This window comes from Bubalus bubalis, chromosome 4, assembly GCF_019923935.1.
Source record: "Bubalus bubalis isolate 160015118507 breed Murrah chromosome 4, NDDB_SH_1, whole genome shotgun sequence".
Classification (NCBI taxonomy): domain Eukaryota; kingdom Metazoa; phylum Chordata; class Mammalia; order Artiodactyla; family Bovidae; genus Bubalus; species Bubalus bubalis.
Window position 1 is genome coordinate 154,952,789 of NC_059160.1, and position 27,519 is coordinate 154,980,307.

At 47.4% G+C, this 27,519-nt stretch overlaps 1 protein-coding gene and 1 long non-coding RNA gene across 10 annotated transcripts; one reads left to right on the forward strand and one right to left on the reverse strand.

Annotated features, from left to right (window-relative positions):
* Positions 1-1,954: 1,954 nt before the first annotated feature.
* Positions 1,955-20,818, forward strand: PRXL2A (peroxiredoxin like 2A). Of its 8 annotated transcripts, XM_025284858.3 has the most exons (7): positions 1,955-2,148; positions 4,431-4,514; positions 12,665-12,844; positions 14,852-14,943; positions 15,589-15,729; positions 16,294-16,458; positions 20,031-20,818. In XM_025284858.3, the coding sequence occupies exons 3-7, from the start codon at positions 12,667-12,669 to the stop codon at positions 20,142-20,144; spliced, it is 690 nt and encodes a 229-aa protein (XP_025140643.1). In that variant the 5' UTR covers positions 1,955-2,148; positions 4,431-4,514; positions 12,665-12,666; the 3' UTR covers positions 20,145-20,818. The 8 variants fall into 8 exon arrangements, with proteins under 8 accessions (XP_025140643.1, XP_025140636.1, XP_025140640.1 ...); XM_025284851.3 differs by lacking the exon at positions 4,431-4,514 and having other exon boundaries at positions 1,955-2,166; XM_025284855.3 differs by lacking the exon at positions 4,431-4,514 and having other exon boundaries at positions 1,955-2,166; positions 12,682-12,844.
* LOC123333456 lies at positions 20,261-26,898 on the reverse strand. Of its 2 annotated transcripts, XR_006550873.2 has the most exons (3): positions 26,120-26,898; positions 24,957-25,121; positions 20,261-24,474 (listed from the first exon to the last, which is right to left on the reverse strand). It is a non-coding gene; the product is annotated as an uncharacterized LOC123333456 (long non-coding RNA). The 2 variants fall into 2 exon arrangements; XR_006641020.1 differs by having other exon boundaries at positions 20,261-25,121.
* Positions 26,899-27,519: the final 621 nt, after the last annotated feature.

A 27,519-nucleotide genomic window follows, 5' to 3' on the forward strand; every position in this document is an offset into this window, starting at 1 on the left:
TCAGGGAGCTTTCCACCTCAGGATTTTGAAACCCACAACCCCTGGATGGTTCTGTCATTAATAGTCAGTCTCCAGGGACCCATACCCAAGGGAAATGGTTTCCTGTTTTGTTCTAAGTGGCTCTTCTTCCCTGCAACCTTTCTCCCTGTTGACTAAATATCCTATTTCAGGATGGCTAGATTAAGCCTTTTCCCTCTCCCCTTCATGGGGGTAAGAAGGTATTTATTAACAGGAGTGAGAAAGGCCCTCCGGGGGTAAACTGTCTTCTTATGACTACATTTACACTGTACCAAATTATATCAAATATTTTCAGGCCTTCAAATACCTACTTCTGCAAGAAATCTGCAAGATCACCCAAACAGATCGCTCTCACCTCCAGCCTAGAAACACCTTCTCTTTTACAACACTTACCATCTATACCTCAGTGCTGGCCTTGGGCCAGGCTCTGGGCTCCTAACGATGAAGAAAAGGAATTCACCATCTGCTGAAGGACAGGTCTCTTAAAGCAAGGATCTCCATCCTCCAGGATCTGATGATCTGAGGTGGGACTGATACAATAATAATAGAAATAAGTGAAGTTGCTCAGTCCTGTCTGACTCTTTGCAAACCCATGGACTGTAGCCTGCCAGGCTCCTCCGTCTATGGGATTTCCCAGACAAGAATACTGGAATGGGTTGCCATTTCCTTCAATAATAGAAATAAAGTACACAATAAAAGTAATGTGTTTGAATCATCCTGAAACCACCACCACCCCATCCCCACATCTGTGGAAAAACTGTCTTCCATGAAAGTCTCTGGTGCCAAAAGGTTGGGGACCATAGACTTAAATGGCCCATAAATTTACAAGATACTTAGAGTCTGAATTGGGAGGGTTGGGAAGGTGAACCAGACCTCTGGACTTTGCACAGCAGTAGGTAGTGCCAGGTGAACTCGGGGAGGGGGGGGGGGGGGGGAATACAGTGAGTGTGTCAGCCCTGCTATGCTGTTTCATTGCACGCTACTTGTGACTGATCAGTTGTCCCAGTGATATTTTAAGTGTTGTCCTGTGAATCAGTTCTTCCTATCTCTGCAAAGGTGTTCTCTCAATCGCGGACTCTTATAAAATAGTGTGAACATTTAACACAGAACAAGTAAACGAATGTATGGAAGAACCATTTGGGTCAGACTAGACCTTGACTTCAGAATCTGTGAAGTCTGGCAACATCCCAGGAGCCAGTGTTCCAGGCTGCCACTCACCACCCTCTACCCAACAGACAGCACTCTGAAGGTGAATGAGGTTGCGGGATGGGGGTCAGAGGCTGGCAATTGTGAATTTGCTCCTAAAGCTTGAAGGGACACTCACCACAATGCGTCCGACCTAAAGCTTCTCGCTCCCTATACGAAACAAAAAACCCCCAAAGACAGAAAAGCCTTGAAAAATTAACTGCTCAAAAACGGTGAGGACTGAAACTCTAACACTTTGGCCACCTAATGCAAAGAACTGATTCACTGGAAAAGACCCTGATGCTGGGAAAAATTGAAGGCAGGAGGAGAGGGGAAGACAGAGGATGAGATGGTTGGATAGCATCATAGACTCTACGGACATGAGTTTGTGTAAACTCTTGGAGCTGGCGATGGACAGGGAAGCCTGGCGTGCTGCAGCCCAAGGGGTCGCAAAAAGTCGGACACGACTGAGCGACTGAACTGACTGAAAGGGGCTGTCCTCGGGCTACAGGGCTTCCAGATCCAAATAGGGCAGTCGAGAGCCTCCTTTTGCTCCAGAAGGCGCTCCTGACAAATGAGTCAGGAGTCTAGGGTCACCATAAGCGAAGGACTGAGCTAAGCTGGACCTGCGAGAACGAGGGGCCGTAGGAGAGCAGGTCTCGAGAGCCACAGAGGGTTAGACGCGCGTTCGGAGTGACAGACAGCGCCACAGCGCGGCAGGCACCGAGCCGCGGTGGGCGGGGTGGGTCACGTGGGCGTGGTCCGCGCGGCAGCGCAGGCGCGAACCTGCGCAGGCGCGGGGGCCAGCCCTGGGACCCCTAGGGCCGGGGAGGGTTTATCAGTCAGCCCACCCGGCATCGTACGCTAGAGGAGGCGGGAGGCCGGGGAGCGAGAGTCGTACGCGCGGCGCGCTGGGCGTCTGCGAGGCTCGTGACGTCCGCGAAGGCAAGTGAGGAAACTGAGGTAGGACGGGGCGAGCGAGGCAGGTTGGCGCGCGCAGGTTAGCTGGATGCCGGACTCGTTAGGTCCGCCCGGCGATCAGCTTCGGGGCCCCCGGGAAGCTGTTTCCGAGCCGGCCGACTGCGGCCGCACCTGCTGAGCCCGAGGCGGCCCCCACTCCCGCGGAGGACGACGCCCCTCCCACCCCAGTACCCCGCGCTCCGCGAAAAAAACCCAGCGTTTGCGGTCAGAAAACCAGGTTTCGGGACCGGCGCTGATCCGTTCGGCCAAAAATCACCCTTTTCACCGCCCCCAGGCTTTGAGAGAGGCTGATTGCACAGGCCTGCCTAGATTATTGGCACAAAGAACTGAGAAACGGACTCTGTCCTGGCGCGTCTGTCCTGTGGGGCCGAGCCAGGATGAGCCTGGGGTTGTTTCCCAGGGGGTGGCGGGCGGACCAGCTGGCAATGTGCAGGTAGAGGCCAAGAACCTGATCATTGGGGCTCTCTGTTTTATGGGTAGCGATTTCTCGCTTTTTTCATAATCTCAGAGGCACCTGTTTTGCCTCCCTCCTACAACGGCAACTGAAAAGAGCCCAACCGTACGGATTTTAAAACACTGTGCTGAAGTGTGGGAATGAAAAATCAAGGCATTGATGATCAGACAGTCGCACCTCGAAGATGTTGCAGGGATCAGAGCTGAAGCAGTTGGAGAAGGTGGTTAAGGCCCAGCCTGGCCAGGGTCGTGGGGAGACAGCACCCCCAGAGAGGCCAGAAGCCAGCTTGGGCTTCAGCCCCAGCTGACTCTGGGCTTCTTTTTCTTTACACACTAGGCTGTTTCCACAACTCAACTCCCTACCCCTCCGTTTAGTTTTTGTTTTTTTTAATTTTAATGTATTTTCCTTTGAAGTTGGCAGATGATTAAAAACAGAAAATAATTACTTCGGATTTATTTAGCTAAGCCTTGTCCGGGAGCCAGCTTGGGAAGTCTCGGATGCTCCTGTTTCGGCTCAGTCAGGCAGATGAGAAACCCTGTCTCCTTGGAACGTATCCAGCCATTAGGAATCCTCCATCTTCATGTACAAGCAACATTTTAGGGGCAACCACTGACTAATCTAGAAATGAGTAAGAATTACACCTCACATTCTGTCACTCTTTGTAAGGTAGCTTACAAAGCACCACGCATGCATTTAATCCTTCAGTTCTACAACTCTGTAGGTTACCTTTTGTAATTTGGGAATCGTTCCTATTTTACTAATACAGAGCCCTGTCCAGCTTCTTACAGCTTGCAGCAATTTGAATTAGGTTTGAGTTATTCTTGGTGTGAACCTTCTTATCTTGCCCTTCTTTATAAAGGCATGCCGTTTATTTGAGATCTTATGCAGTGTTCCTGAGGTGAATGAAGACACTTCTTACTTTATCTGCTCCTGTCACGTAAAGAGTGCTTGGAAAGTCTGGTGAGGACTGGAATTCTGGGGCTTGAAGCCCCAGGATCTGTTAGTATCCCAGAAATAAGGCAGCTCTCCTGCCAGCTGGGTACTTGCCTTTTTGTGAAATGTTGAGCAGAAACACTCCAAATGTCCCTCTGCTGAGGCGTGTGTGGCAAGAACTCTCTGGAGGGAACCAGCCTCACCCGTGAGCTCAGTAGCTTCTGGCCCAGGGAGATTACAGCTGGGCAGGGCCCTTTGCCTTTTCTGGTGCTGGCGGGCTGTAGAAGGGCAGCCTGGAGTATGCACTGTAGAGTGGGCAGAGGGGCCAGAGAAAAGCCAGGGTTCCCTCCAGACCCAGAACTTATGCCCAGGAGGCAGGCCTGCAGTGACACAGCTGGAGCAGATGTTCAGTGTTTGGTGTCTGTTCTGCTTCACATCTCCTGCCCTTATAGGAGAATGAGTGAAGCTGAGCCCTGCAAAGAAGAGAATAGTGCTGCTTTGCAATTCATTCCTCATTGCTCTTCTCATATTTTCTTCCTGAAAGTGCCCTTATTTTAAAGAAGCACTGAGGTTCAGAGGGACAAGGTGAACTCTCTGAATCAAAGAGTAAGAAATAGGATTTTTGTCCTGAAGCCCAGTGTCTTTCATGGATTGCGCTTGCCTTCCCATCCACACTCATATAACTGAGCCCAGACTGGAGGCTATGCAAGCAGAGGGCAGAATGGCCAGGGGTTTTGCAGGGCAGGGGGTGGGAGAAGCCTCAGGATACTGATGAGAGGAAAAGATGTCTCCCAGTCCTCACATTCCTTACACTGGCAAGTTTCCCAGTAACTGAGATGTTCTCTTGTTCTGCATTCAGCATCTGATCAGAACTTTGAATCTGGCATCTGGGAGACAGTCATCCAAAGGAGCATAGCAGGAAGTTGGAGACTGAGGCAAGTAGGTGAGAGCTCCTTGCACCTGGCTAGTTCCCTAGTGGTTGATGACGAGGGTGGGTGGGAGTGCGTCCCCTATTGCTCCTGGGGCCGTAGGTGCCATGACACCAGGGTGCTAAATTGTCATTTTCGAGGCTATCTTTTTATCATCCAGAATTGAGACGACCTTGTGACCGTGGGGAGGAGAGGTACAGAATGGCTTCTCAGTCAAGAATGGGCAATGTGACCCTCAAGAAAACATTTGACTTTGAATTATAAACTGCTTGCAAAGCACTGGACTTGGGAGAGATTAGTGCTCTCTCTAGCCACATGATTTCCCAGGCTCTGTTCAGGAGCAGTTTTGCTTTCAGCCTTCTTCAGACCAGTGAGCCTACTTGAGGATCTATGGGCCCCTTTCCTGAGCCCCACACTGTTCCAGCCTCTTCAGGTGTGTCCAATGCAAGCTAAATAGCCATGAACTGGGAGTTGGGAGCCCTGAGACCCAGCATAGTCACTAACCATTCTTTCCCAGAAGTGACCTGGGACTAGCTGGTTCGATCTCTGGGCCTTAATTTCTTCTTTTACTTCATGAAAGAGGGGCTGAACTAGAACTCTGAAGGAATGTGCATTAGCAAGAGCAAAGAAAAGAAGATGAAGCATGCTTTCCAGCCTCCTAGTTTCTTCTGTCTTCCTGAGGACCCCTTTCTTCTTCCTGCCCTGTCTCTGCCTCAAGCCAGCTCATTCTGAGTAGGGAAGATTCCCTGGGTGGGGCTTGGCTGGGCAGGTGTACCCTTAATGTTTGGAATATGATGCTGTCTCTACTTGTTTCGGGCATGAATTAACCCACCCAGTGCTGATACCTTGTTTTAGTAAGACTTTTATCAGTTCTTGCCCAGAGGCAGCTCCTTGAACAGGCAGAATGAGGCCTGGGGAAGCGGAGGGTGAGGCTGCACACACCCAGCAGGGGAGCAGTAGTGGCACGTGTCCCCATAACTTTCTGGAGTCAGAACCCTGGAGGTGCAGTCATGCAGTAGTTCAGAGTCTTTGGATGGCAAAGCTGAGACAACCTCATAAATTTGTCAGTTCCCTCCTGTGTATGGATGAGGAGACCCAGGCTCAGAGTGTCTTTAGAGCTTGCGTCAGATCACCCAATGAGCAGAGGAGCTAGGAACCCACCTAAGGTCACCTAAGCCCCAGGCTCAGGTATTTTCTTTAAGGTCAAACAAGCTACAAAGTAGTTCCAACTCTGCCTCACTGTGGAGTTCAAAGGGTAAAATTGAGATCATTGCATCCAGACATTTAATGCCTAGCAATTGACAGGATTTATGTTAAATGCTGAATTTGCAGGAATGGATAAAGATGGCAGCTCCTACCCTCAGATTGATCCACCGTATTGTGTAGATAGACATGTAAATAACTAAATACACTAAGTCCATCTGCTTGTGCAATGTGCAGAAGTTATGTGTGTGTTTGCACACATGCATGCAGTCTAACCAGAGGTGAGGGAGCAGTCAGTTGTCAAGACTTTCAGGAAAGGCTCTGGGGAGAAAGTGTTAACCTGTGCTGTGCCTTCACCTAGTTGGCCTGGTGGGGAGGGCATTCTGGATAACGGAAACAACACGAGCTGCAGTGTGGAGGCCTGATAAGACATGTTATAGTCCTTGCACATTGAGTGACCAAGGAGGGTACTGAAATGGCTGGGAGTGAGGCAAGAATGGTGGCCTGAAGCTGAACTGTGAAGCGCCCTGGTGGTGGGTTGCAGAGTTTGTTTACAGTGATAAACTGAAAGCAAGGGAAGGATGCGATCCGGTTGGGGAGTGTAACAGTTGATCTGCCCACTGCACGGAGAATAAGCAGAAGAGGGCTTGGAGCCAGCCAACCTCAGATCTGTAGTTACTGAGGCCAGGTGCAGAGTAACAGGGGCTTCACTCTGGACAGCAGCAGTGAAGGTGAGAAGAGGGCAGGTACTGAACCCATTGCATAGGATGGACAGAACTTCCTGATTTTGTGTGGGTGATGAGGGAGAATGAAGAAGAAAATGCAGTTTTCAGTTTTCAGTTGGCTCCATGCTTGTGTCATTCACTGAGCTGGGGAAAAGGAACTCGAAGAGAAACGGACTTTAGTGGATGTCAGCTTTTGGGTCACAGAGATAAACTATAGAACTCTCAAGTGGAAACTTCGAGTCCAGAGCAGCACATGGAACATGGAAGTCAATCCCAAGGTGGTGGGTGAAGCACTGGCCATAGGTGAGGTCACTGAGGCACGGAGTGTGGGTTTCAAGGTGTCTCGAAGTGGCAGGAAAAGAAGGGAAGGCAGAGGGAGGTGAAGAAGAGACAGTGGTAAGTGGCCTCAGTGGTGTGGGGTGGAGGATGGGGCAAGGAGGCTGTCTGCCTAACTTGCACTGCTCACGACACAACAGGCCAGTAAATCGAGAGACAGGGTGTCAGGGGAAAGAATAGCGATTTTATTCAGAAAGCCTCTAGGCCAAGAAGACAGTGGACTGGTGTCTCAAAGAATCCTGTTACCTGAGTTAGAATTCAGCCTTCGTTTATATGGAAAGGGGAGGGGACATGGCTGATTGTTGCAAATTTCTTGATGCAGATATTCTTTGTTCTTGCAGCTGTCAGAGTAGGTCCGGTCACAGTGTTCCTTTAAACCATCAACAAGACAATTGTTATTTTCTGTTGTGCAACTTTTTAAAGATCAAAGCCTTGAGAACACCTTTCATGTATATTTCAGGCTCTAGGCAATGTTCTTTCACATAGGTGCAGTAAGTACCAGCTGACTAAGCACAGAGCACAAGGGTTAGAGCTAAAGGAATAGAGCCAGCGTGGAGTCAGGCTTGTTTGTCTGTTACACAAGCAGCCATGGAGAAAGGGACATCTCCTTTTATTTTAGTTACTGTTACCCCAGTTCTGTGTTAAGGTCTGTGTTAAGGACTTTGCTTCATTAGCCTGCTCCAGAAAGCAGAGAGGGAGTCTGTTGGCACTTGATAAATGTTATAATCTGCATGACTGCAAATGACTCAACATTTGCTCAGCGTTTTGAAGGACTAGGGGGTCTTGGCAGCTGTCCATATTGATGTTTTTTGGAGATTGACTATTGGCAGCTGAAGGTGCCCTAGGGTTTCTGGGTGGCCTGGTCCTGCCTATGGAGTGAGTGAGCTTAGGGCCAAAGGCGGGACTCGAGAGCCCAGCCTCCAGCCTTCCCCTGCCACCTGCTCCTTGCCTACTTCTAGCCAGTCAGCAGGAGCCGGGGTGTGCACACTGTGCATGGTGGATGGTGAGTGCCTGGTTCCCAGGTTTGAAAGGTTGGGTATACGGGACCATATGTGGTCGAGGGCAGGTGCCTTGTGAAGCTCTGGGCACCGGGGAAGAAATACTCTGAACTTGAGACCGGAGTGGGGTGGAGGTAGGGTCATGATCAGGAACCCAGAATGCACAGGCTCCAAAGTGAGCTGTTCCTGAAAGAATCTTGTGATGTCACTGGGTGCTTTGGAAGCTTTGCCATTCACCTTGTCCAACCCCCTCATTTTGGAGTTGAGGGAAAGGAGGCTGGGAGAGGGATCAAGCCAGCAGGGCCTCAGGAGCCTGGCTGTGTCTCCTGCCCCCATGCTCATCCCAGCCCGGCGCTGCCACTCTGAGCTGCCCCAGCTGTTGTTTGTGGTCTTATCAGGCTTCACCTTCTTCTGTGGGAGAGCCCAGATCAGATAAGTCCCACAGTGGGCAACCGAATACTGTGGTGGTGTCAGGTGGGGGCTGGCTCTTCTGTAAATAGCCTCGCTATTATCTTTCAGAGAAGCACTGACCCTTTCCTTAACAGAAGGGGGATAGAGAGGGGAGGAAAGAGAAGAGACCTCTGTCACATGGTGAATTTCCTTTCGACATGTGGTTTGACTGTATGTGATGAATGAAAAAATAAGCTGATCTTTTAAAATTCTAAGACAAAAGACACCAGGCCCCTTGACCTCCAGAAACCCCACCAGTGAACGCTTTGAGAGGCCTGGGTAGTAGAAAGATACGGGGTCTTCGTGGTCTGGATCCAGGAGACAGCACTGCTGCCTGCTAGCTCTGGGACTGGAAGGAGGTACTGAACTTCTCTAAACCTGAGTGTTGTCAGCTGCGTAACGGGAGGCTGTGTGCATGGTAAGACTGGAGAGAGGGTGAAATTGAGGCACTCATTTTGGATGGTACTAAGTAAGTGCTTGGAGAAGACAATGGCACCCCACTCCAGTACTCTTGCCTGGAAAATCCCATGGATGGAGGAGCCTGGTGGGCTGCAGTCCATGGGGTCACTAAGTTGGACCTGACTGAGCTTAGAAATGGCAACCCACTCCAGTGTCCTTGCCTGGAAAATCCCAGGGACGGGGGAGCCTGGTGGGCTGCTGTCTATGGGGTCACACAGAGTCGGACACGAACTGAAGAGACTTAGTAAAGTAAGTGCTGCTGTACCGGCCACCCTCTCTCTCCAGTTAGTAGCCTTAGAGGTTCACATGATTCGGCATTGTTCTGTGCAGATATTAAGCTTCTCTCTACCTCCAGGCTTCTTTTTGTGAGTGGAAATAGCTGTGATTCAGGTTTCATGGCACATACCCCAAGGCTTGTTGGGTTGGGAATTGTTTTGCAACTTAGGGGGGCTTGGCTGGGAGGTGGATCTATACACTCTACTTCCCTCTGGCAGAAGGGCCAGCTGCTCGAGGCCCACTGGGAGCATTTGTTCGCAGAGAGGCCCGCCTCTCCCCTCTGGTGCTGATAACACTCTCACATCTTAGTGCTTCGGGGCCTGGGGTTGAGGGCGGAGTTCCCCGAAGGGGTGACTCTGTGCTCATGCCTTCTGGATCACGGCTAGAGGTGCGGATGGGGTGCTGAACAAAGCTCCTGGGAGTTCTGAAGCCCCTGTCTTGTGTTCCAGCTCATGAAGTGGAGGTAGAGAGTCAGGGGCCTGTAGGACATTCACACCCAGCCAGTCTGCTGTTTCCCAGGCTTATTGAGCCCCAGCCTGGCCTAGCTCTTCCATCCTGCTCTCTGAGTCTCTCCAAAGCCACTTCCTTCTAGGTGCTTCTGTGGCTCCCCAGACCAGACAGAAGCGTTTTCATCCCTGCACTGCCCTAGCGCAGTGTTGATACCTTGCCTGAGGTGTGGTCTCTCACCTTTCTTTTTCCCCCTCACCTTTCCACCCTGTTACCGGTGTACTAGGCCTGTAGCTCCTAGAGGACTGTTTATCATTTAGTTAAAATTCCCAAATTGCCACTTATTAAACAGATCAGTGCTGAATAAATGTTTGGAAATAAATGTTGAGTCTATTTGAGCCTGATTCCCTTGTACTCAGGAGCAAACAGGCTCAATGATGATGGATGGGCAGTGGAGAGATGGAGCCTGTTTGTCTCCAGGAACAGCAGTGTTGTGTTAGAAGGATGCAGAGCTGAGTGTGAGGGTCCCCGGACTTCCTAAAATGCAATGATGTGTCCCAGGAATTGAAGTGAGTCCTTTGGAAGGGTAGGTGTAAGCTGGCCTTTGTGAGCTGACGCAGAAATGGTATCGAATCTGTGATCAGAGACCGTACCATGTGGATCTGAATCATACACACTTATCAGGAGTCCAGGGAGGCTTTGGAAATACGTCAAGGTACAGAAATTGCACCACGCTCTGGAGAATCTCCTGTTTATAGCAGGCAGGTGAGAGCTGTGGTTTTCCTCCTGATTGTTCTATGAACCATAATCCAATAATGTATAACTTTGCCACGTAAAAAAAAAAAAAAAAAATTGGAAGTCGGCCTGTGGAATGTTCTTTCCTGCTTGGCCCAAGTGCTTTGGTCGTCCATAAATCACCATTTCCATCACTCAGTCTTGTCAAATTCATTTCAGCACACGTTTATGAAAAACCTACTGTGGACCACAAACAGGCCCTGTGCTGTTCACTGGGAATTCAGAGATGAATTGAGGAACAGAGTCAAAAGAGAGACAACTTGAAATCGGGTCCAAATGAGTGTGGTGAACACATCAGAAGGACCATGGTGCAATGTGGACGCAGGCTGGGGAGAATAATCCTCTCTAGAGGGAAAGTGGGGATAAGCGGAGCACCCAGGAAGACCTCTGGAAGAGGTCTTTGGGTCTTAAAAAAACAGAATGAATGAGGCAGGATGTTCCGGGCAGAGGTGTGGAGACATGTCCTGGCTTTTGACTCTTATTGTCACTGTGGCAACTGAAGCTGGCCCTTGAGGAAGGCCCAGCTCTCCAAGGCCAGCCTGCCTTCATAGCTGCACTTGATTCTGTGGCTTATGTCCAGCCAAGCACGAAACCGGAATTCTTTGTTCTAAGACAATGCGTCTCACACTCCAATATGCCTGTGAATTGTCTGCCACATCTGATGAAGATGCAGGTTGTGATTCCTTAGTTCTGAGGTAAGACTGGAAATTCTGTGGTTCTCCCTGGTGCCAATGCTGCCAGCCCATGAGAGCACATTTTGAGGTTATACGATATGCTTCTCTCCCAGTTCACTTGGTCCCTCCCCCAACACACACACAAATAGACACATACAGCCTCCCCTTCTTTTTCCTCTTCCCTCTGGTACAGATGCCAGATTCCTCTTTCTTAAAGGCTATTTTCATTGGTTATTGCCAGTTCACACCCCACACCCACTGCCTGGAAGTCCCCTTTTATGTCTGAACTCAAGTCTAAACTTCTCAGGCTGACCTAAACACTAGTCTGGCTTACCTTTTCTGCCCAAAACCATCACCACCAAGTTATTCCCAACCTCACTTCTTGGCAGTGGATCCCTCCCAGCCCCCTCCTTTGGCTATGACATGCGAATTTCTGGGCCTTTACTTAAACCTTTGGAGAAGTCCTCTCCTGAGTAGAGTCTCGCGGGGGGAGTCAAGTCTTTGGTTAGGTGGGATGAGGTCAGGTGGGCCACAGAGACACAGACACATAGATACACACCCCAGGACAGTCCCAGTGATCCTAGCAAATAGAGTCATGCTAGTACTTAGGGAGGAAGGCTCCAGTATAAGTCAGATCCTAGGATGGCTAGTGGGCCAAATGGAAAGACAGATACTGTAAGTGGTTGTCAGGAAAAGAAGGCTGGATAGGGTATCTGCCACTCTTACAGAGGTGGGTTGCTTCGAGGAGCTTGCACCCAGAAGCACAAGGCTTCCCAAATAGAGGAAGCCCTAGTGCAGCCCCTGAGCACGAGCTGAGGATGAGGCTAGATTCCACAGGACCTGCCTGCGCCTCCATTTCAACCGGCGAGCCCCATGCCTGACACAGACATCTGTTGCCCAGCCCTCTGAAACAGACCCCCCCTCCCCCACCCCAGCACCATGCTCTTTTCTTACACGATGCCTACTCTCTCAGACTGTGACCCTGTTCCTTCAGCAGACATCTGTGTAGTTCTGTTCACAAGGGGAAATGTCAGATTAATAGTAGCCATCTCTATTAAACTATATAGTAAGGGTAGATATTTAGAGGACATTTGCGTTAATTATGGTTTTATGTAATGCTCCTTTTTAGTTATTTGCTTGTTTTCACTTCAAGCCTGTTTTATTTGTATAATGATCAGAAAATAAAAGTCTTCTCAATTGGGAGAAATGTACTCAGATTGCCTGTCTGCCTTGAGTGAGGTCCTGCTGGGCACTGTTGGGGGCTGGATGAAATAGGAGGACTGGTCTCTCTGTGCCTGAAGGGTTCACAGCGAGGAGGAAGGATAGGGTAACAAGAAGGGGATCCACGCTCTGAGTAATCTAATTACACAAGAAGCTGCTCCCTCCCCAGGGAGGTGGGAGCTGTGACTCCTGGACTGAAGGCATTGACAGGCATTGAGGAGGAGGGAGAGAAGTGCTGGGTGTTGCAACCTGGAGGAACACCATCAGACCAGGAGGTGGCAGCTTTGGGCATGGGAGAGGGAGCAGCAAGAGAGGCTGTCACTCTCTTGTCTGGCTCCTGACCTGGAAGTGAGCTCCTTGGGTCAGGAACCTCCATATGTCCGTCATAACCCCCCAGGCTCCTATGGTGGCAGATCCCTTGATAGCAGCCCTTGTCCAGTCCTATCTCTGATGGTGCAGCTCCCCCTCCCTTGGCCTCTGGCACCCTGATTAGCTGTCCAGCCAGAGCCCTGTCCCAGAGATCAGATTACAGCTGTCCTGTGGGAGCAGTAACATCTTCTTCCTTCCTCTCAATCCCCAGAAATGTCTTTCCTCCAGGATCCCAGTTTCTTCAGCATGGGAATGTGGTCCATTGGTGCGGGGGCCGTAGGAGTCGCTGCCTTGGCACTGCTCCTGGCCAACACAGACATGTTTCTGGCCAAGCCCCAGAAAGCAGCATTGGAGTATCTGGAGGACATAGACCTGAAAACACTGGAGAAGGGTAAGTGGTGACCCCACCGGTGTCAGTACTTTTCCAGGGCACTGGGATGCAGGCCTACTTATTTTTTTTCTCTCTAAAGTAGTTCCTTCTTTTTGTTTTCACTGAGAAGGCAGTGTAACATTAGAAAAAATTTAATAACACTTTTAAAATTACTGATAATTTAAATTTTAAATTACCATTACCCTAACACAATAATCTTTTTAATTTTTGAACATTCTTTTCCAGGTGTACATGTTGTAATATGTATTTGTGATCTTAGTGTACATGATTTCTTTTACAGTTTAGCTTTTTCTTATCAAAAGCATTGTTCATTTTCTCATGCTGTCTCTCTAAATGTAATGATAATTGTTCCGTAATATTTAGTAACAGTGCACCACGGTCAACTCAACCAAACCTTCCAGAGTGTGTCCTGAGGAATTCAAGGCACCTGGGGCTTCCCAGGTGGTACTAGTGGTAAAGAATCCGCCTGCTAATGCAGGAGACATGAGACATGGGTTTGATCCCTGGGTCAGGAAGATCCCCTGGAGGAGGGCATGACAGCCCACTCCAGCATTCTTACCTGGAGAATCCCATGGACAGAGGAGCCTGGTGGGCCACAGTCCATAGGGTTGCAAAGAGTCAGACACGACTGAAGTGACTTAGCATGTTCACAGGCATGGATCTTCAAAAACAGGAGCTCCTGAGTCAAATAAGTTTGAGAAATATTGTGTGTCCAGTTCCATGTTCCTGATGCGAGCACAGAGCTTTGCTTACTGAAATGAGGTGTCTGGATTTTCACTGGTACAGATGTGGGCAGCCTCACCTCTGGTACAGCACAGTCACATTTTTAGAATAGACCCGCCTGTCTCCTTCTTGGGGAGCCCACTAGAGTCCCTGCTGGATGGCTGAGAGCCACATGTGGTGACTCAGCTGCCTTGCTGTGCTCTTGGCCTTGGACCTGAAGCTTGGGGCTTTCAGTCATGCCCATACTGTGGGTTCAGTGGGCATGAGAGTTAGGTGCGAGCTGGGGCTCACTGACTGGGTGGTCTCCAGGTTGACCCCTCAAAAGGAGACCATCATTTCTGTTCAGTAAGTGAGGAAGTGTGAAGGGAAGGCAGGAACTGTGATTGCAGATTTATGATGTAGGTTCCCTTGGTAAGGGACTAAGAAGCCGTGAAGACAGAGAGCTCTGTTTCACTATGTTCAACCCAGAACTTCCCCGTATGATTTGATTTCAACCCTCTCCCACCTTTATTTTCCTAGGTAACATTTCACAGGCACATGGATTCCTCACTGAAATAATAAGGGATAGTGCTTACTCAGCCCTCACTGACTCTATTACGAGATGCTGCAGTGAGCTCTTTTATATCCTTGTTTTGATACTCCTTGTGGCCCAAAGTGGAGCTGCTAGGCGTCTGCATTTACAGATGGGAAAGGGAGGTTCAGGGAGGAGACAGCCTGCCTGGGCTCGCGCCTAGGTGCGACTCAGTCTGACCAGAGCCGGGCTTGAGCTGCACTGCCCTGCTACCTGGAGCATCTCCTTCTTGGGCATTTTCTACCCTCTCCTGTGGATAACACTGGACTTAACATATTGAGGTTAAATTTAGAAAAAAAAAGTTCAGTTGATTTCTTTAAATACTTCCTTCAGAGTTGGGATTTTCTTGGCCTAGTGCAAGACCCTGTTCAAGTTTTGGCCATGTGTTAGCCCTAAAGCACTGTTACAAGGTCCACCGAGACCAGCAAAGGCATACACTACTTTTCCAGAAATATTCCAGTTTGGGATATTCCAGTTCACAACTAGATTTTTATGGGGGAGGGGGCTTCTGTTTAGGGAGTAGGGCTCTTCCACTGGATTCATTTTCCTCCGAAAGATGAATATTGCCTGTCTGTGTTTCCTGTTTGATTTTTTCCTCAACGTGTGAAGTACTTTTCCAGGTCCTCTGTTAGGCCTGGTGCTGTTTATGAGGTGCTTAGAGGTCGGGGGCAGCCAAGAGGAAATGATACTGAATTCTCTTTTCTTCTCCTCAGATGCAGTAACTTTTAAAGCGAAGGCGCTCTGGGAGAAGAATGGAGCTGTGATTATGGCTGTGCGGAGGCCAGGCTGCTTCCTCTGTCGGGAGGTGAGTGCACTGGAGGACCTGTTCGTAGGAAGGGATCCTAGCAAGTGGGGACTGGGGCATTTCCAGCCAGGACCAGCACTGGCGCGGTCTGTCATTTATTCCAGGTTTTTTTTTTTGGTCTAATTCTCTGTTTCTCTTCATGTAAGAGTTCACCTTATCCTGGGGTTAGCACCATGCTTGACCTTCCTTTGGCAATCCAAGGCCTGTGAGTCTTGTACTCTGTCCTGTACCAGCTCCAATGCCCATGTTCCTGATGTTCAGCACAGGGCTTTGCTTACTGAAATGAGGTGTCTGGATTGTCACTGGTACAGATGTGGGCAGCCTCACCTATGGTGCAGCCTTGGCACCTGGGGAAGCATGGCCACACTTTTAGACTAGACCCACCTGTCTCCTTCTTGGGGAGCCGCTGGCATTCCTGCTGGATGGCCGAGGGCTGGAGGTGGTGACTCCGCTGCCTCCCTCAGCCTTGGATCCGAAACTCGGGGATTTCAGTCTTGCTAATCATGTGAGTACAGTGGGCATGAGAGTCTGTTCTCCTGCATTTGGTGCGTTTGTCTTTCCTACACTCTGGGCCTGTAGGAGACAGCGTTGGCTGGCCACAGAGTCCCAGGAGTTCGTGCCCCTGACCTTTCCATTTTTCTGCAGGAGGCTACAGATTTGTCCTCCCTGAAGCCCAAGTTGGATGAGCTGGGCGTCCCCCTCTATGCAGTGGTAAAGGAGCACATCAAGAATGAAGTTAAGGACTTCCAGCCTTATTTCAAAGGAGAAATCTTCCTGGATGAAAACGTATGTGTGGTGTGAGCCAGTCAGACACAGACTGCTGGGGATGGTGCTCATGCATGAAGAGTTTGGTGGCTCCCAGCCTGTCTGGCCAGGAGCTGAAGTTGGCCTCCCATTCAGCTTCCCCCAGCCCTCTGAGCAGAGCACGAGTGAAAAAAAAAAACTTAAAAACTGTCTTTCAGATTTTACTTGAGCCCTTCCTGACTTGTGACCCGGGAATGGGAGCCTTGAAAATAGCTAAGAGCTCTGCTGGGTCCCCCACCCTGTAGGGGGGTGCCCAGCACCAACCCCTGTCCCGTAATTCACTGTGCCCTTATTCTTTCCCCTACACTCGCCTCTGCAGAGTGTAGGACTGTTATCACTTGGTTGGGCCCAAGAAGCCTGTACGTCTGTAGCAAGAGATTAGAGTCAGAGTTGCAAGCTGCAGGGTTCTGTTTGGTCCCGTGCAGTTTAGAGCGCTCTTGGGCGGGAGCTGTGTGTGTGTCAGGGGTGGAAGATGTGAACCAGCAGAAGGCAGGAAGGCAGGCATACGGGCTACTCACATGGGGTCTGTCTTCCTCAATCCTGCAGAAAAAGTTCTATGGCCCACAAAGACGGAAGATGATGTTCATGGGATTTGTCCGTCTGGGCGTCTGGCAAAACTTCTTCCGGGCCTGGAATGGAGGCTTTTCTGGAAACCTGGATGGCGAGGGCTTCATTCTTGGGGGAGTCTTTGTGATGGGACCAGGAAAGCAGGTAAATTCCTAGCATTCACTTGGGGGTCTGTGAGCATAAGACACCAATCTGTTGGTGGGAGGGTGATTTTCCCTAATCGGAGTCTCCCAGCCTTCCTTCCAGAAAGCCAGGGATGATGAGGATGGGGAAGCGGGCTCCTCCTGCTCTCTTGGCACCTCGCACAGGAGCCCCCTCCCCCATCACGGTAACATCACAGCATAGTGTGAGCCTTGCAGGAGTAACTTGTGAGGGCGGTGAGTGAGCGCACCAACCAGGGCAGCTCCTCAGTGGCACTGTGGGGGCCTGACCCAGGTATTCTGATGTTGAGTTCTGTTCTCCATGTTAGAACAAAAGCAGAGTATTCTGTGAAAAATTTACTCCCTTGCAGTGTTCCCTGTCATTGAGGACGGATAGTAAAGAGACGAGAAGGAATGGAAACAGACCTCGCTGGGGGAGCAGCTGGGAGCTGTGGTGGGCGGGGTGCTTTCTGCATGGGGGTCCTGGTGGCAGGGCACAATTCTATGTACACTCTGGCTTGGGTCCCAGCCGTGGGGATCCAAAACAGGGGCCTAGGAGGAGAAGGTGTAGAGAGATGAGGACTCTGTGGGCCCAGGAGGTGGTGGGTAGATGTTCCATGTCAGACTCAGGGCAGTGCCAGCAGAGGCCGAGCAGGTACAGAGCTAGGACAGGGTGCAGTGGGAGCCGGCTCAAGGGCCTGGCAGGAGGACCCAGAGACTCAAGGTCTGACTTCTAAACCTCTAGGCCTGTCGCGCCAACTTTAGGCATGACATTAATACTTGGGCTCATCTGTAAAAAAGACAGGATTGGGAATTCCCTGGCAGTCCAGTGGTTAGGAGTCAGTATTTCCACTGCAGGGGGAACAGGTTCAACCCCTAGTTGGGGAACTTAAAATCCCACAAGCCTTGTGGCACAGCCAAAAAGACAGGGTCGGTCTTCATGGTGGAGATCCCTACTGACACTGCTAACTGCGTGCTTTCACCAGGCAGGGAAGAATAAGCTAGCGGGAACAGAAAGCCTTCAGTTTTTTTAAAAAACTTTTAATTTTGTATTGGGTTGTAGCTGATTAACAAGTAGTTGTTGTTCAGTCGCTCAATCGTCCAACTCTGTGTGACCGCATGGACTCCAGCACACCAGGCCTCTCTGTCCTTCACCATTTCCCAGAGCTTGCTTAAACTCATGTCCATTGAGTCGGTGATGCCATCCAACCATCTCATCTTCTGTCGTCCCGTTCTCCTCCTGCCTTCAATCTTTCCCAGCATCAGGGTCTTTTCCAATGAGTGGGCTCTTCGGATCAGGTGGCCAAGGTATTGGAGCTTCAGCTTCAGCATCAGTCCTTCCAATGAATATTCAGGATTGATTTCCTTTAGGATTGAGTGGTTTGATCTCCTTGCATTGCAAGGGACTCTCAAGAGTCTTCTTCAACACCACAGTTTGAAAGCATGAACAAACAGTGTTGTGATATTAATCGTTTCAGGTGAACAGCAAAAGGATTCAGCTATACATACACATATATACATTCTCCCCCAAACTCCCCTTCCATCCAGGCTACCACATAACAGTGAGCAGAGTTCCATATGCTATACAGTAGGTCCTTGTTGGTTATCCATTTTAAATATATCAGTGTGTACATGTTGATCCCAAACTCCCTAATTATCCCTTCCACCCACCTGCACAACCGTAAGTTCATTCTCTAAATCTTTGAGTCTCTTTGTATTTGGTAAGTAAGTTCCTTTGTATCGTTTCTTTTTAGATTCCACATAAGGGATATCAGATGATATTTCTCCAGAAAGCATTCAATTTTAAGCTGTATTTCAAGTCTTTTTCTTTTAAACCTTGGGTATCTGCAATTGCTTGTCTGAGAATCTAGCATGATCTGGTGTCTGGTATAACATTAACCTATTTGCTAACTTTCTGGTAAATATATCAACGTGTCTTAGTGACAGGGACTGCCAGTGAGTACCTGCCTTGTGCCAGATGCTCATCTACATCATCTCATGTCTTCTCTTCTACTACTTCTGGGGTAGTCAGTATTTTTATTCCCACCTACATGTAAGAGAATGGGCCTATGAAATAACTCAGCCAAAGACACACAGCTAGTATGTGGTGCAGAGGAAGTGACTCTCTCCTGCTGCAGAGATGCCGCCCTTCCCTTGCCCATAGCTCCTTCTTGCAGATGGTTCCCAAAGATCCCTTCCAGTTGGGCAGGCCACTTCCTTAGGATCCTTCAGCCTCTCCCCACTCTGGACTCCTAGGATTCCTTCTCTTCCTATCCCTGCCTCTCTCAGCCCCCAGGGCAGGGCCCGGCTCCCCTGCCAGCCTCCTCTTGCCTGGCAGTGACTCACCTGGTGCTCACAGGCTCCCTAAGCCTGGCTGGCCCACTCTGATGTTGCTAGGTGTGTTGTTTGACTTTGTTGGTGCCCCTGGAGCTCCTGCCTTCTTCCTTCCTGGTGGAAGGTAGACCAGGCTGGCCCAGCTTGAGGACTCACCTCTGTGTTTCTTGAAAGCAGAGTTTTTGCAGTTCCACTGTGCCAAGTACCACTCAATAGGGATTTTCTTTGTAATAATCTTTAAAGCATACTTACTTTTAAAATAATGCACTTTCAACGTAGGAAATATGAAAATGGAGAAAGTGGGGAGAGCTCAGTTAACAGGGTCAACTTGTTAGAACACAGCTGAGCTGAGGGGCCTTTTTTTTTTTTAGAAAATGATATCTTACTAAATTAGATATTCTTTTTTAACTTAACAGTATATCATGAACATTTCCTCATGTCATCATATGTTCTTCCTCAGTGTTTCTAATGTCTGCAAACTGCTCTGATGAGCAAGTAAATATAATTTAATTTCCTGATGTCCTTCCCGGTAGTGGAAGGAGATCACCCTTCCCACAGGGTGGTGGTACTTTTTATTTTTTATTAAGTCTTTACGAATAATGGTAAAAAGAACATGTTTACAGTGTTTACTTTTCAAATTCAATTTGAGTTTAATTTATTATGTGTCGGAGAACTCTCTAACAAGGATTCCTTGATGCTGATCTCCAGCATATTATTTTGTCTTTTTTACCACTTCAGGGTACTTTGGGGCATATCATGTCTTAGTGCATTATGCTTCACTAAATGCACTAAGACTCGTAGGTAAACTGAAGGGAGGGTCACCCTTTTCAGGTCGTCATTGGGTGCCCATCAAGGCCTGACCTCGGAGTTCCACTTCCACACCATCAGGCTTTTCTGGGCAAGCTCCTGTTCTCTTCTGCCTGGAATGTCCTTTTCTCTGCACCTCTCCCTTCACCGTCCATAGTGTATTGTCTGTGAAGCCTTCCTTGATCGCCCTGTTACATTAATCACTCCTGACTTCCTGCTCCCAAAGTGCTGCATGTAGAGTCCTGATTATTTTGAGGGAGACTTCCTGATCCACCTTCCCCAAAAGACTGCACTTCTCAAGGGCATAGCCCATCCTGATTTGGATCTCTGTTCCTTGCTGCCCCAGGCATAGGGCTTAATGGACAGCTGGCACTCAGAGTCTGTCTCATGAATTTCTCAGAGTAAGGACTGATGTAGTCTCTTGTTTCCTTTTAGGGCGTTCTTCTCGAGCACCGAGAAAAAGAATTTGGAGACAAAGTAAACCTGACTTCTGTTCTGGAAGCTGCTAGGAAGATCAGACCACAGACTTCGGCCTCAGAGAAACAATGATTGTGTGAAACTGCCCAGCTCAGGGATAACTAGGGCTCTCACCCGTGTTTGCAGGATGTGTTGTGGTTCCACTGCTGTCCCTAAGGATTTATAAACCCCATTTATGCCATATTCTCAGTATAGACCATTAACATATTTTAATATTGTACTCTGTGTAGGTCTCATAAGGCAAAATAAGGTCTAATAAGCCCCCAAACAAGACTGATAAAAATCTAAGAAGCTAATAAGGCTTATTTCAGCTAAAACCTGGAAAATCTGAGGCTTAAAGTTGACTGTTACACTTCATCACAAATGTACATGGCGTTTGAGTGCTATTATTTGAAATGATTTTTATCTTCATGTCTTTAAAAATCTTAGAAAAGTTGATGATTGACTTGATTAAAGATACAAAGTTTTGGGCTCATGTTTTCACAGTAATAATGAATGATTTATTTTATAATGTTAAAGTAATACATAAAAGAATTAATGTGCTTTGGATGACACATCACAAAGGTAAATAATAAAGTGAAATCTATTTTCTCATTGTCTTCCATTCTAATCTTGGAAATTTGATTTTCTAGAAGGAACGATCTTCTAGAAAGCATGGTTCTGGTTCTAATAAAATTAAGCATCAAAAATTGTCCATATATACACATTTCTGATAAAACTAACAATAAAAATATTTACCATAATAATGGCTGAATTTATTAAATCATTGGTGTCAAAGACACTGAATGTGAAAAATCAGTACTCTGCATGTGTATGGGGTATGGTTGGTAAAGGAGTTCCCCTCGTTCTAATGATCTAGGAGATTTCCAAATGACCAGAAAAGTTCATCCTGTCATTCACGTGAGTGATTTTCTGTCTTTTCTAGAGAAATGACTTGGCATTTAAAATTGGTAGTTGCTTTCTTATTGATGGTCTTTTGGCCTAATTTGGTAACTGAAGGGAAAAAAGGACAGAGAAGATGAAATGTAACTTAACTCATTAGTTTGTTATGTTTGAAATTTTGTCGTGTGAGTATGATGTCCACAAAAGCCTGAAGGGGACTCTGCCCTAGAGAGTCTGCTCAGGGCACCAGACCAGCCCAGGAGTAGGAAGGCAGCGATGGGAGTCCAGAGAAGAGGAGTACAGTGGTCCCCCTCTACATGTATATGTTCCAAGAACCCCTCTGGCTGCCTGAAAACATGGAAGACACTGAACCCTATGTATACCGTGTTTTTTCCTATACATGCATACCTATTATAAAGTATAAATTAGACAAGAGATTAAAAACAATAATAAAATAGGAAAATTATACTCTGATAAAAGTTACATGACTGTGGTCTCTCTCAAAGTATCTTAATGTGCTATACTTATCCTCCTTGTGATGCTGAGATGGTATGTGCTGAGATGAAATGAGGTGAATGACGTAGGCACTGTAGGGTCAGGCGACTGCTGACCCAACAGTAAGTAAGAAGAAGGATCATCTATCTGCTTCAGGTGATCCTGGATCACTGAGCCATGACAGTGTGGGGTTTGGATGCCAGAAGCAGATGATGTGGATGCTTGTGCATCCCACGCAGGACAGCGGGGCAGAGCAAGATTTCATCATGCTACTCAGAACGGTGTCCAATTTAAAACTTCAGAATTTTTTTTTCTGAAATTTTCCATTTAATATTTTCAGAGGGCAGTTGACTTCAGGCAGCTGAAAGGGTGGAAAGCAAAACCATGGATAAGGGGGAACTACTGAATTTACCTAAGGGGCCAAACCTGCCAGGAAGAAGGGAGTCAGTGTTTATCCAGGAAAGCAAGAAATGAAGATGGAGGGTGGACATAAAGCTGGGAAGGGAGGCATATCAGCACTGAGCGTACAGTGAGGAGGGTTGGCTAGTTCAGGACTAAGACCAGGACTGGGTCTGACTTCATGTGGTGGCTGTATGGTGTGTGCAGTAGCCCATGAGGTGCTGGGCTTGGAGGCAGCGCTCTTCAGTACTTGTAGAGGGTCAACACAGTGACTCATCCCCTATTAGCTGTGACCCCTGGGACTCCAGGTAATGATAGGATTTTCCAGATGAGAATTCTTTGGTGCCTAGGAGACACTTGATTCTGAAACAGTTCTCATACAACCGAAGAAAAGCAGAGCCTTGCAAGATGTCGCTGAAATGGATGCCTGGAGAGGAACCAACCTTATTGTGATCTTCTTCATCAGCTGTTTCACTCCTGGGTCCTCGCATGCGTTGTGTCTTCTCTCCCCAATCAGCATGGCATTATGGAATGAGCACTGGACTGAGTTATGAGGTGAGCTCAAGTTCTAGTTTAACCGTGTGACTTTAAGCAAAGCTCTGACCTTAGGCTCTCAATCGCAGAATGGGCATAGTAATTCCTATCTGTCATTGAGGGCTGTTTATTACAAGTCATTGAGGGAATGATAAATACGAAACGGTACTTCTCCAACTTTCATATACATGCAAATCACCTAAAGATCTTGTTAAATGAGTAAGGTTAGAGAAAAGCCAAACACTAGTTAAAGGCAGTGTAGATGGAGTTTACTTGGTAACCCCTACAGTTAGGGCAGAGGCTTCAGTGCAGAACTGAATTCAGCCAGGCTATGCACAAAGGTGACTGGAATTTTAAAGGGAACATGAAGGAGTGGGAGGGGAGATGAGCTGGGATTTGAACAAAGTCAAAGTGGTGGAAAATTACAAACGGCAGGTGGGGGGACTGATCACTGTGATCAGGCTGTCTCTGCTAACTGGCTCGTTCAGCAGGTTAGGTTTCCATCCTTCCACAGAGACTGGAAGATGGAGCCCTATCTGTCTTGCTGAGGACATTTCAGAGGGATGCCCCCAGGTCCTTAAGGAAGATACTCCTGGGTTTCAGGAGATAACATACACATCTTAAAGGGACAGAGAGCATTTACAGTTGTGAGGGTTTTTTTTTTCTTTTTTTTTTAAAGTAAATGCTCTAAGGAAAGGGAGGTCACAAAAAGCAAAAGGAAGAAAATGGAGTCCGTTTGCTGTCCACCTGAAAATATCACCATGTTGTCATTCAGCTATACTCCAATATTAAATAAAAAGTTTTAAAAAATAAAGTATACATCAACTAAAAAAAAAGAAAATGTAGGTCAGAGGCCTATGGTCAGATGTTTGGCTGGAGCAATGGGTAAATTCTTTTGACAGCCTTGAGCTTCCCCAGGCAAGGACTCAGGGGGCTGGATCTCCCCAAGAAACCTTGAGTGCTAAAAACTATGCTAGGGAGCATAGTTTTGTTCGGGTCTCCTAATGTGGGGGCTGGACAAAATCATTTGTACTGAAAGTTACACAGTTCTCAAGATTGGAGGAGGGGCGGGGCTTGAGTTTTCACACTTCTAACAGGCTCCTGGTAATGATGTTCTACTGACCCATGGACCACATTTTGAAAAGCAAGAATCTAACGACCCTACAGATCAAACCTGTTAATATCTGTGTACTTCGGACTTGAAGCTTCAGCAGCCTTTGACAAGCAGTAGCATGTTCCCTTTTCTTTATTTTATAAACTAATCAAGAATCCATAATAATTTAAACTACCTGCAGAGAGAGAGTCCTTGCAGGAAAGCTGATGGTTCTTAAAATGTTGGCACGATAGAATTACCTGAGGAAGTTGGAAAGATTCTGATGCCCTGGACACACACCCAGGCCCATTAAATCAGAATCTCGGGGGTGGGACACAGATAAAACATTTCTGAAAGCTCCTGGGTGACTCCAGTATGCAACCAAGGTTGAGAAGCATCTTCAAAGAATTTAGCATCAAGTCTAGACCAGAGCTCACACCTTAAAAGAGAATTTACCCAGAACCAGACTGCCTTTGGTAGTCTGTGATGATTTTTGTAAAATGGTCTTTGGATGGCAAGGGTCAGGGATGGCATGGACATGGATGTAGGGGAAGCCTGGGCTGAATCTTCAGGGTGGAGAAGATCTGGGTTGGTGCACAGGATAGTAAAGAGGTCATTTCAGATAGGATCAAGCCTCTGAACCTCAGAGGGAAAGTACGTAGGCATGGGAAAATGGGAGAGCCTGCTTTATTTACCCGGTTCTTTGTTCTCTTTCTCAATACACTGATTTCTCAAAAGCATTACCCTTCTCACATCAATGAGGAAACAGCAGATCCAAAGGCCCAAAGGTGGGGATGGGATTGTTATAATCAAGGAATAAAAAGAAAGCAAGTGTGGCTGTAACAATATAAGTGAGGGGGCAGAGGTAGATGAGACGGTCTAAGAGAGAAAAACAACCCTGACTCATTGGATCTACTCCTTTAGCTCCAACTCCTGTGCTCTTTGCCTGTGCACAGTCACGCTGGCGCTGCGCCTTTGTGAACAAGTGTTGCCTATAGCCTGAAAAACACAGAATAGTCCAGTCTCAAGGCTCTGACTTTTAAAAAGTTGAAGAACATAAAATAGCACCTGTCTTCTTGGAGGTTTACAGGAACACTGTAGCCACACCTATGTGGACAGTGGCAGTCATAAAGGATCCCTGCATCAAGAAGTATGCAACAACCAGCCACCTGCCTCTCCTTTCAGAAGCCCCAAATTCTAACTCAGGTAATACGGTTTCGGGACACTAGCCCACCACCTTCCCGGTCTGCTGGCTTTCTAAATAAAGTCGCTATTCCTTGCCCCAACAATCCCTCTCTCGATCTATTGGCCTGGCATGAGGCAAGCAGTATGACCTTGGCCTTGGTAACAAGATGAGAAGGTGGTGAGATAGATGGTGGAAATGTACACCATGTTCTGGCAGACCATGGTAAAACGTCTGAATTTTACTGAGAGATGGGAATCCTTTGGAGGGTTTTGAGCAGAGGAATGATTTGACTTACATTATTCTGATTGCTTTGCGATGATCGATGATAGAAGATCAGCCATGGAGACCAGTTAGGAAGCTACTGCAATAATCCAAGCAAAAGATAATGGTCGCTGGAAGCTGGTGGTAGCCGTAGAGGTGGTGAGAAATTGTCAGATGTATTTGAAGATTGAAGATGGAGCTAAGGGGATTTCCAAATGAATAAATTTGGGACACACACACACAAAAGAGGAGTCAAAGATGACTCCAAGATCTTTGACCTGAACAACTAACTGCTCATGAATTTTGCAGTAAAAGAGAGCATAAAATGATGGTGTAGAAGTAAGGTTTTAATAAGCTGTTAACATAATAGTTTGGATGAATGAACCAGGGTCTAAGTATCAACTGAGATGCATAAAAACAATCTTAGGTAAAAACCAAGATTCCCAAGGCTATACTCAGTAGCACACAATTTACATAAAATTTTAAGACTGACCAACAGTAATGTTTAAAGCTTCATACATACGAAGTAAAGTGTAAAAACACATATGGAATGATAAACTGTGCAGCCAGGGTTGTGCACCATCCGGTTGCTTCACACTTTTACAACTAATGCCCAGGCCAGACCCTAGTCCAGTTAAACCAGAATCTCTGGGTGTGCATCCAGGATGGATCCAGTGTTTTTTAAAAAGCTTCCTAGGGGGTTATAGTATGCAGTCAAGGTGGAAAACCACTGCCTTAAATTGAGAAACAACTGTGACATGTTAGAGAAGAATAAGGAATTTTCCTCATCTATATCTTAAGCCTTGAACAGAGTATCTGTTTAAAAGCTAGACAAGAGACACCCATGCCCTAGTTAGTATGGTGTTCAGTCCGGAAACATGAAAAAACTCTTCTGCTGCTGTTAAGTCGCTTCAGTCGTGTCCGACTCTGTGCGACCCCAGAGACGGCAGCCCACCAGGCTCCCCTGTCCCTGGGATTCTCCAGGCAAGAACACTGGAGTGGGTTGCCATTTCCTTCTCCAATGCATGGAAGTGGAAAGTGAACGTGAAGTCCCTCAGTCGTGTCTGACTCCTAGCGACCCCATGGACTGCAGCCTACCAGGCTCCTCCGTCCGGCAGATAAGCCCACACTGTCATCTTCCAACATCAAAGAAATGGCTGATTACAAGCTTAGGGCAAAGAATGTGTACAAGCTCACCTGGAATATCTTGTCATATCAGTTATCAAGCAAGTGCTCCAAAACCACTGAAGGCTTGTAGAAAGAAAGGATTCAAGATCTACCATGAAGTGTTCTTTCTTGCAAAAGATGGGATAACATGAGCATCTTTAGTTAAGATGGATTAGAACATATAAGATATGTTTAAATTCATAAGTTAACAACAATCCTTTAAAAATTTTTAAACGCTAAAAAAAAAAATTAAAAAGTCTTTGGATGATACTAGAAAATTAACTCATTTTAAAACCTGGGAAAGAAAAAAAGAAATGAGCACTTATCCTGTCTCTCTTGATTCAGAGGAACCAAAGAGTTGGCAAGAGAACCTTCTCATTACACAAGTACATGCTCAGGGCTGGCCCAGCCATACTTAGAATGGGAGAGGTCATGGAGTAGCCAGAGGCAGAGGCCAGGTCCCTGGAAACTCCTCTCCTGGCAGAGCTTCTTTCCAACAAATAATGCCTCAAACTACTCTCTACATCCAGCAAGACACGCTGGTTTCATTTCCTACTTGAAATACTCCCACCATAGACTCAATGAGTTAAAATCTTGATCCTACCCCTCACTTTATGGGGTAAAACAGAATTACAGAAATATGATGTTATAGGATCCCAAACAGGTCAGTAGCAACATTTTGAAGAAGACAAAAGAGCTCTGAATTAAACCCCCAGAGCTGAGGCTACAAAACCTTTTGCTGATGGCCACAGGATTGGAAAAGGTGAGTTTTTATTCTGATCCTAAAGAAGGGCAGTGCCAAAGAATGTTCAAACTATTGTACAATTGCACTCATTTTATGCTCAAAATCCTTCAAGCTAGGCTTCAGCAATATGTAAACTGAGGACTTCCAGATGTACAAGCTAGGTTTAGAAAAGGCAGAGGAACTAGAGATCAAATTGCCAACATCCATTGGATCATAGAGAAAGCAAGGGAATTCCAGAAAAACATCTATTTCCTTTTCATTGACTATGCGAAAGCCTTTGTGTGGATCACCACAAACATGCAGTCCGTCAGTTCAGTCGCTCAGTCATGTCCGATTCTTTGGGACCCCATGGACTGTAGCATGCCAGGCTTCCCTGTCCATCACCAACTTCTGGAACTTACTCAAACTCATGTCCATTGAGTTGGTGATGACATCCAACCATCTCATCCTCTGTCGTCCCCTTCTCTTCCTGCCTTCAATCTTTCCCAGCATCAGGGTCTTTTCCAATGAGTCAGCTCTTCACATCAGGTGGCCAAAATATTGGAGCTTCAGCTTCAACATCAGTCCTTCCAATGAATATTCAGGACTGATTTCCTTTAGGATTGACTGGTTGGATCTCCCTGCTGTCCAAGGGACTCTCGAGTCTTCTCCAGCACCACGGTTCAAAAGCAGCAATTCTTTGGTG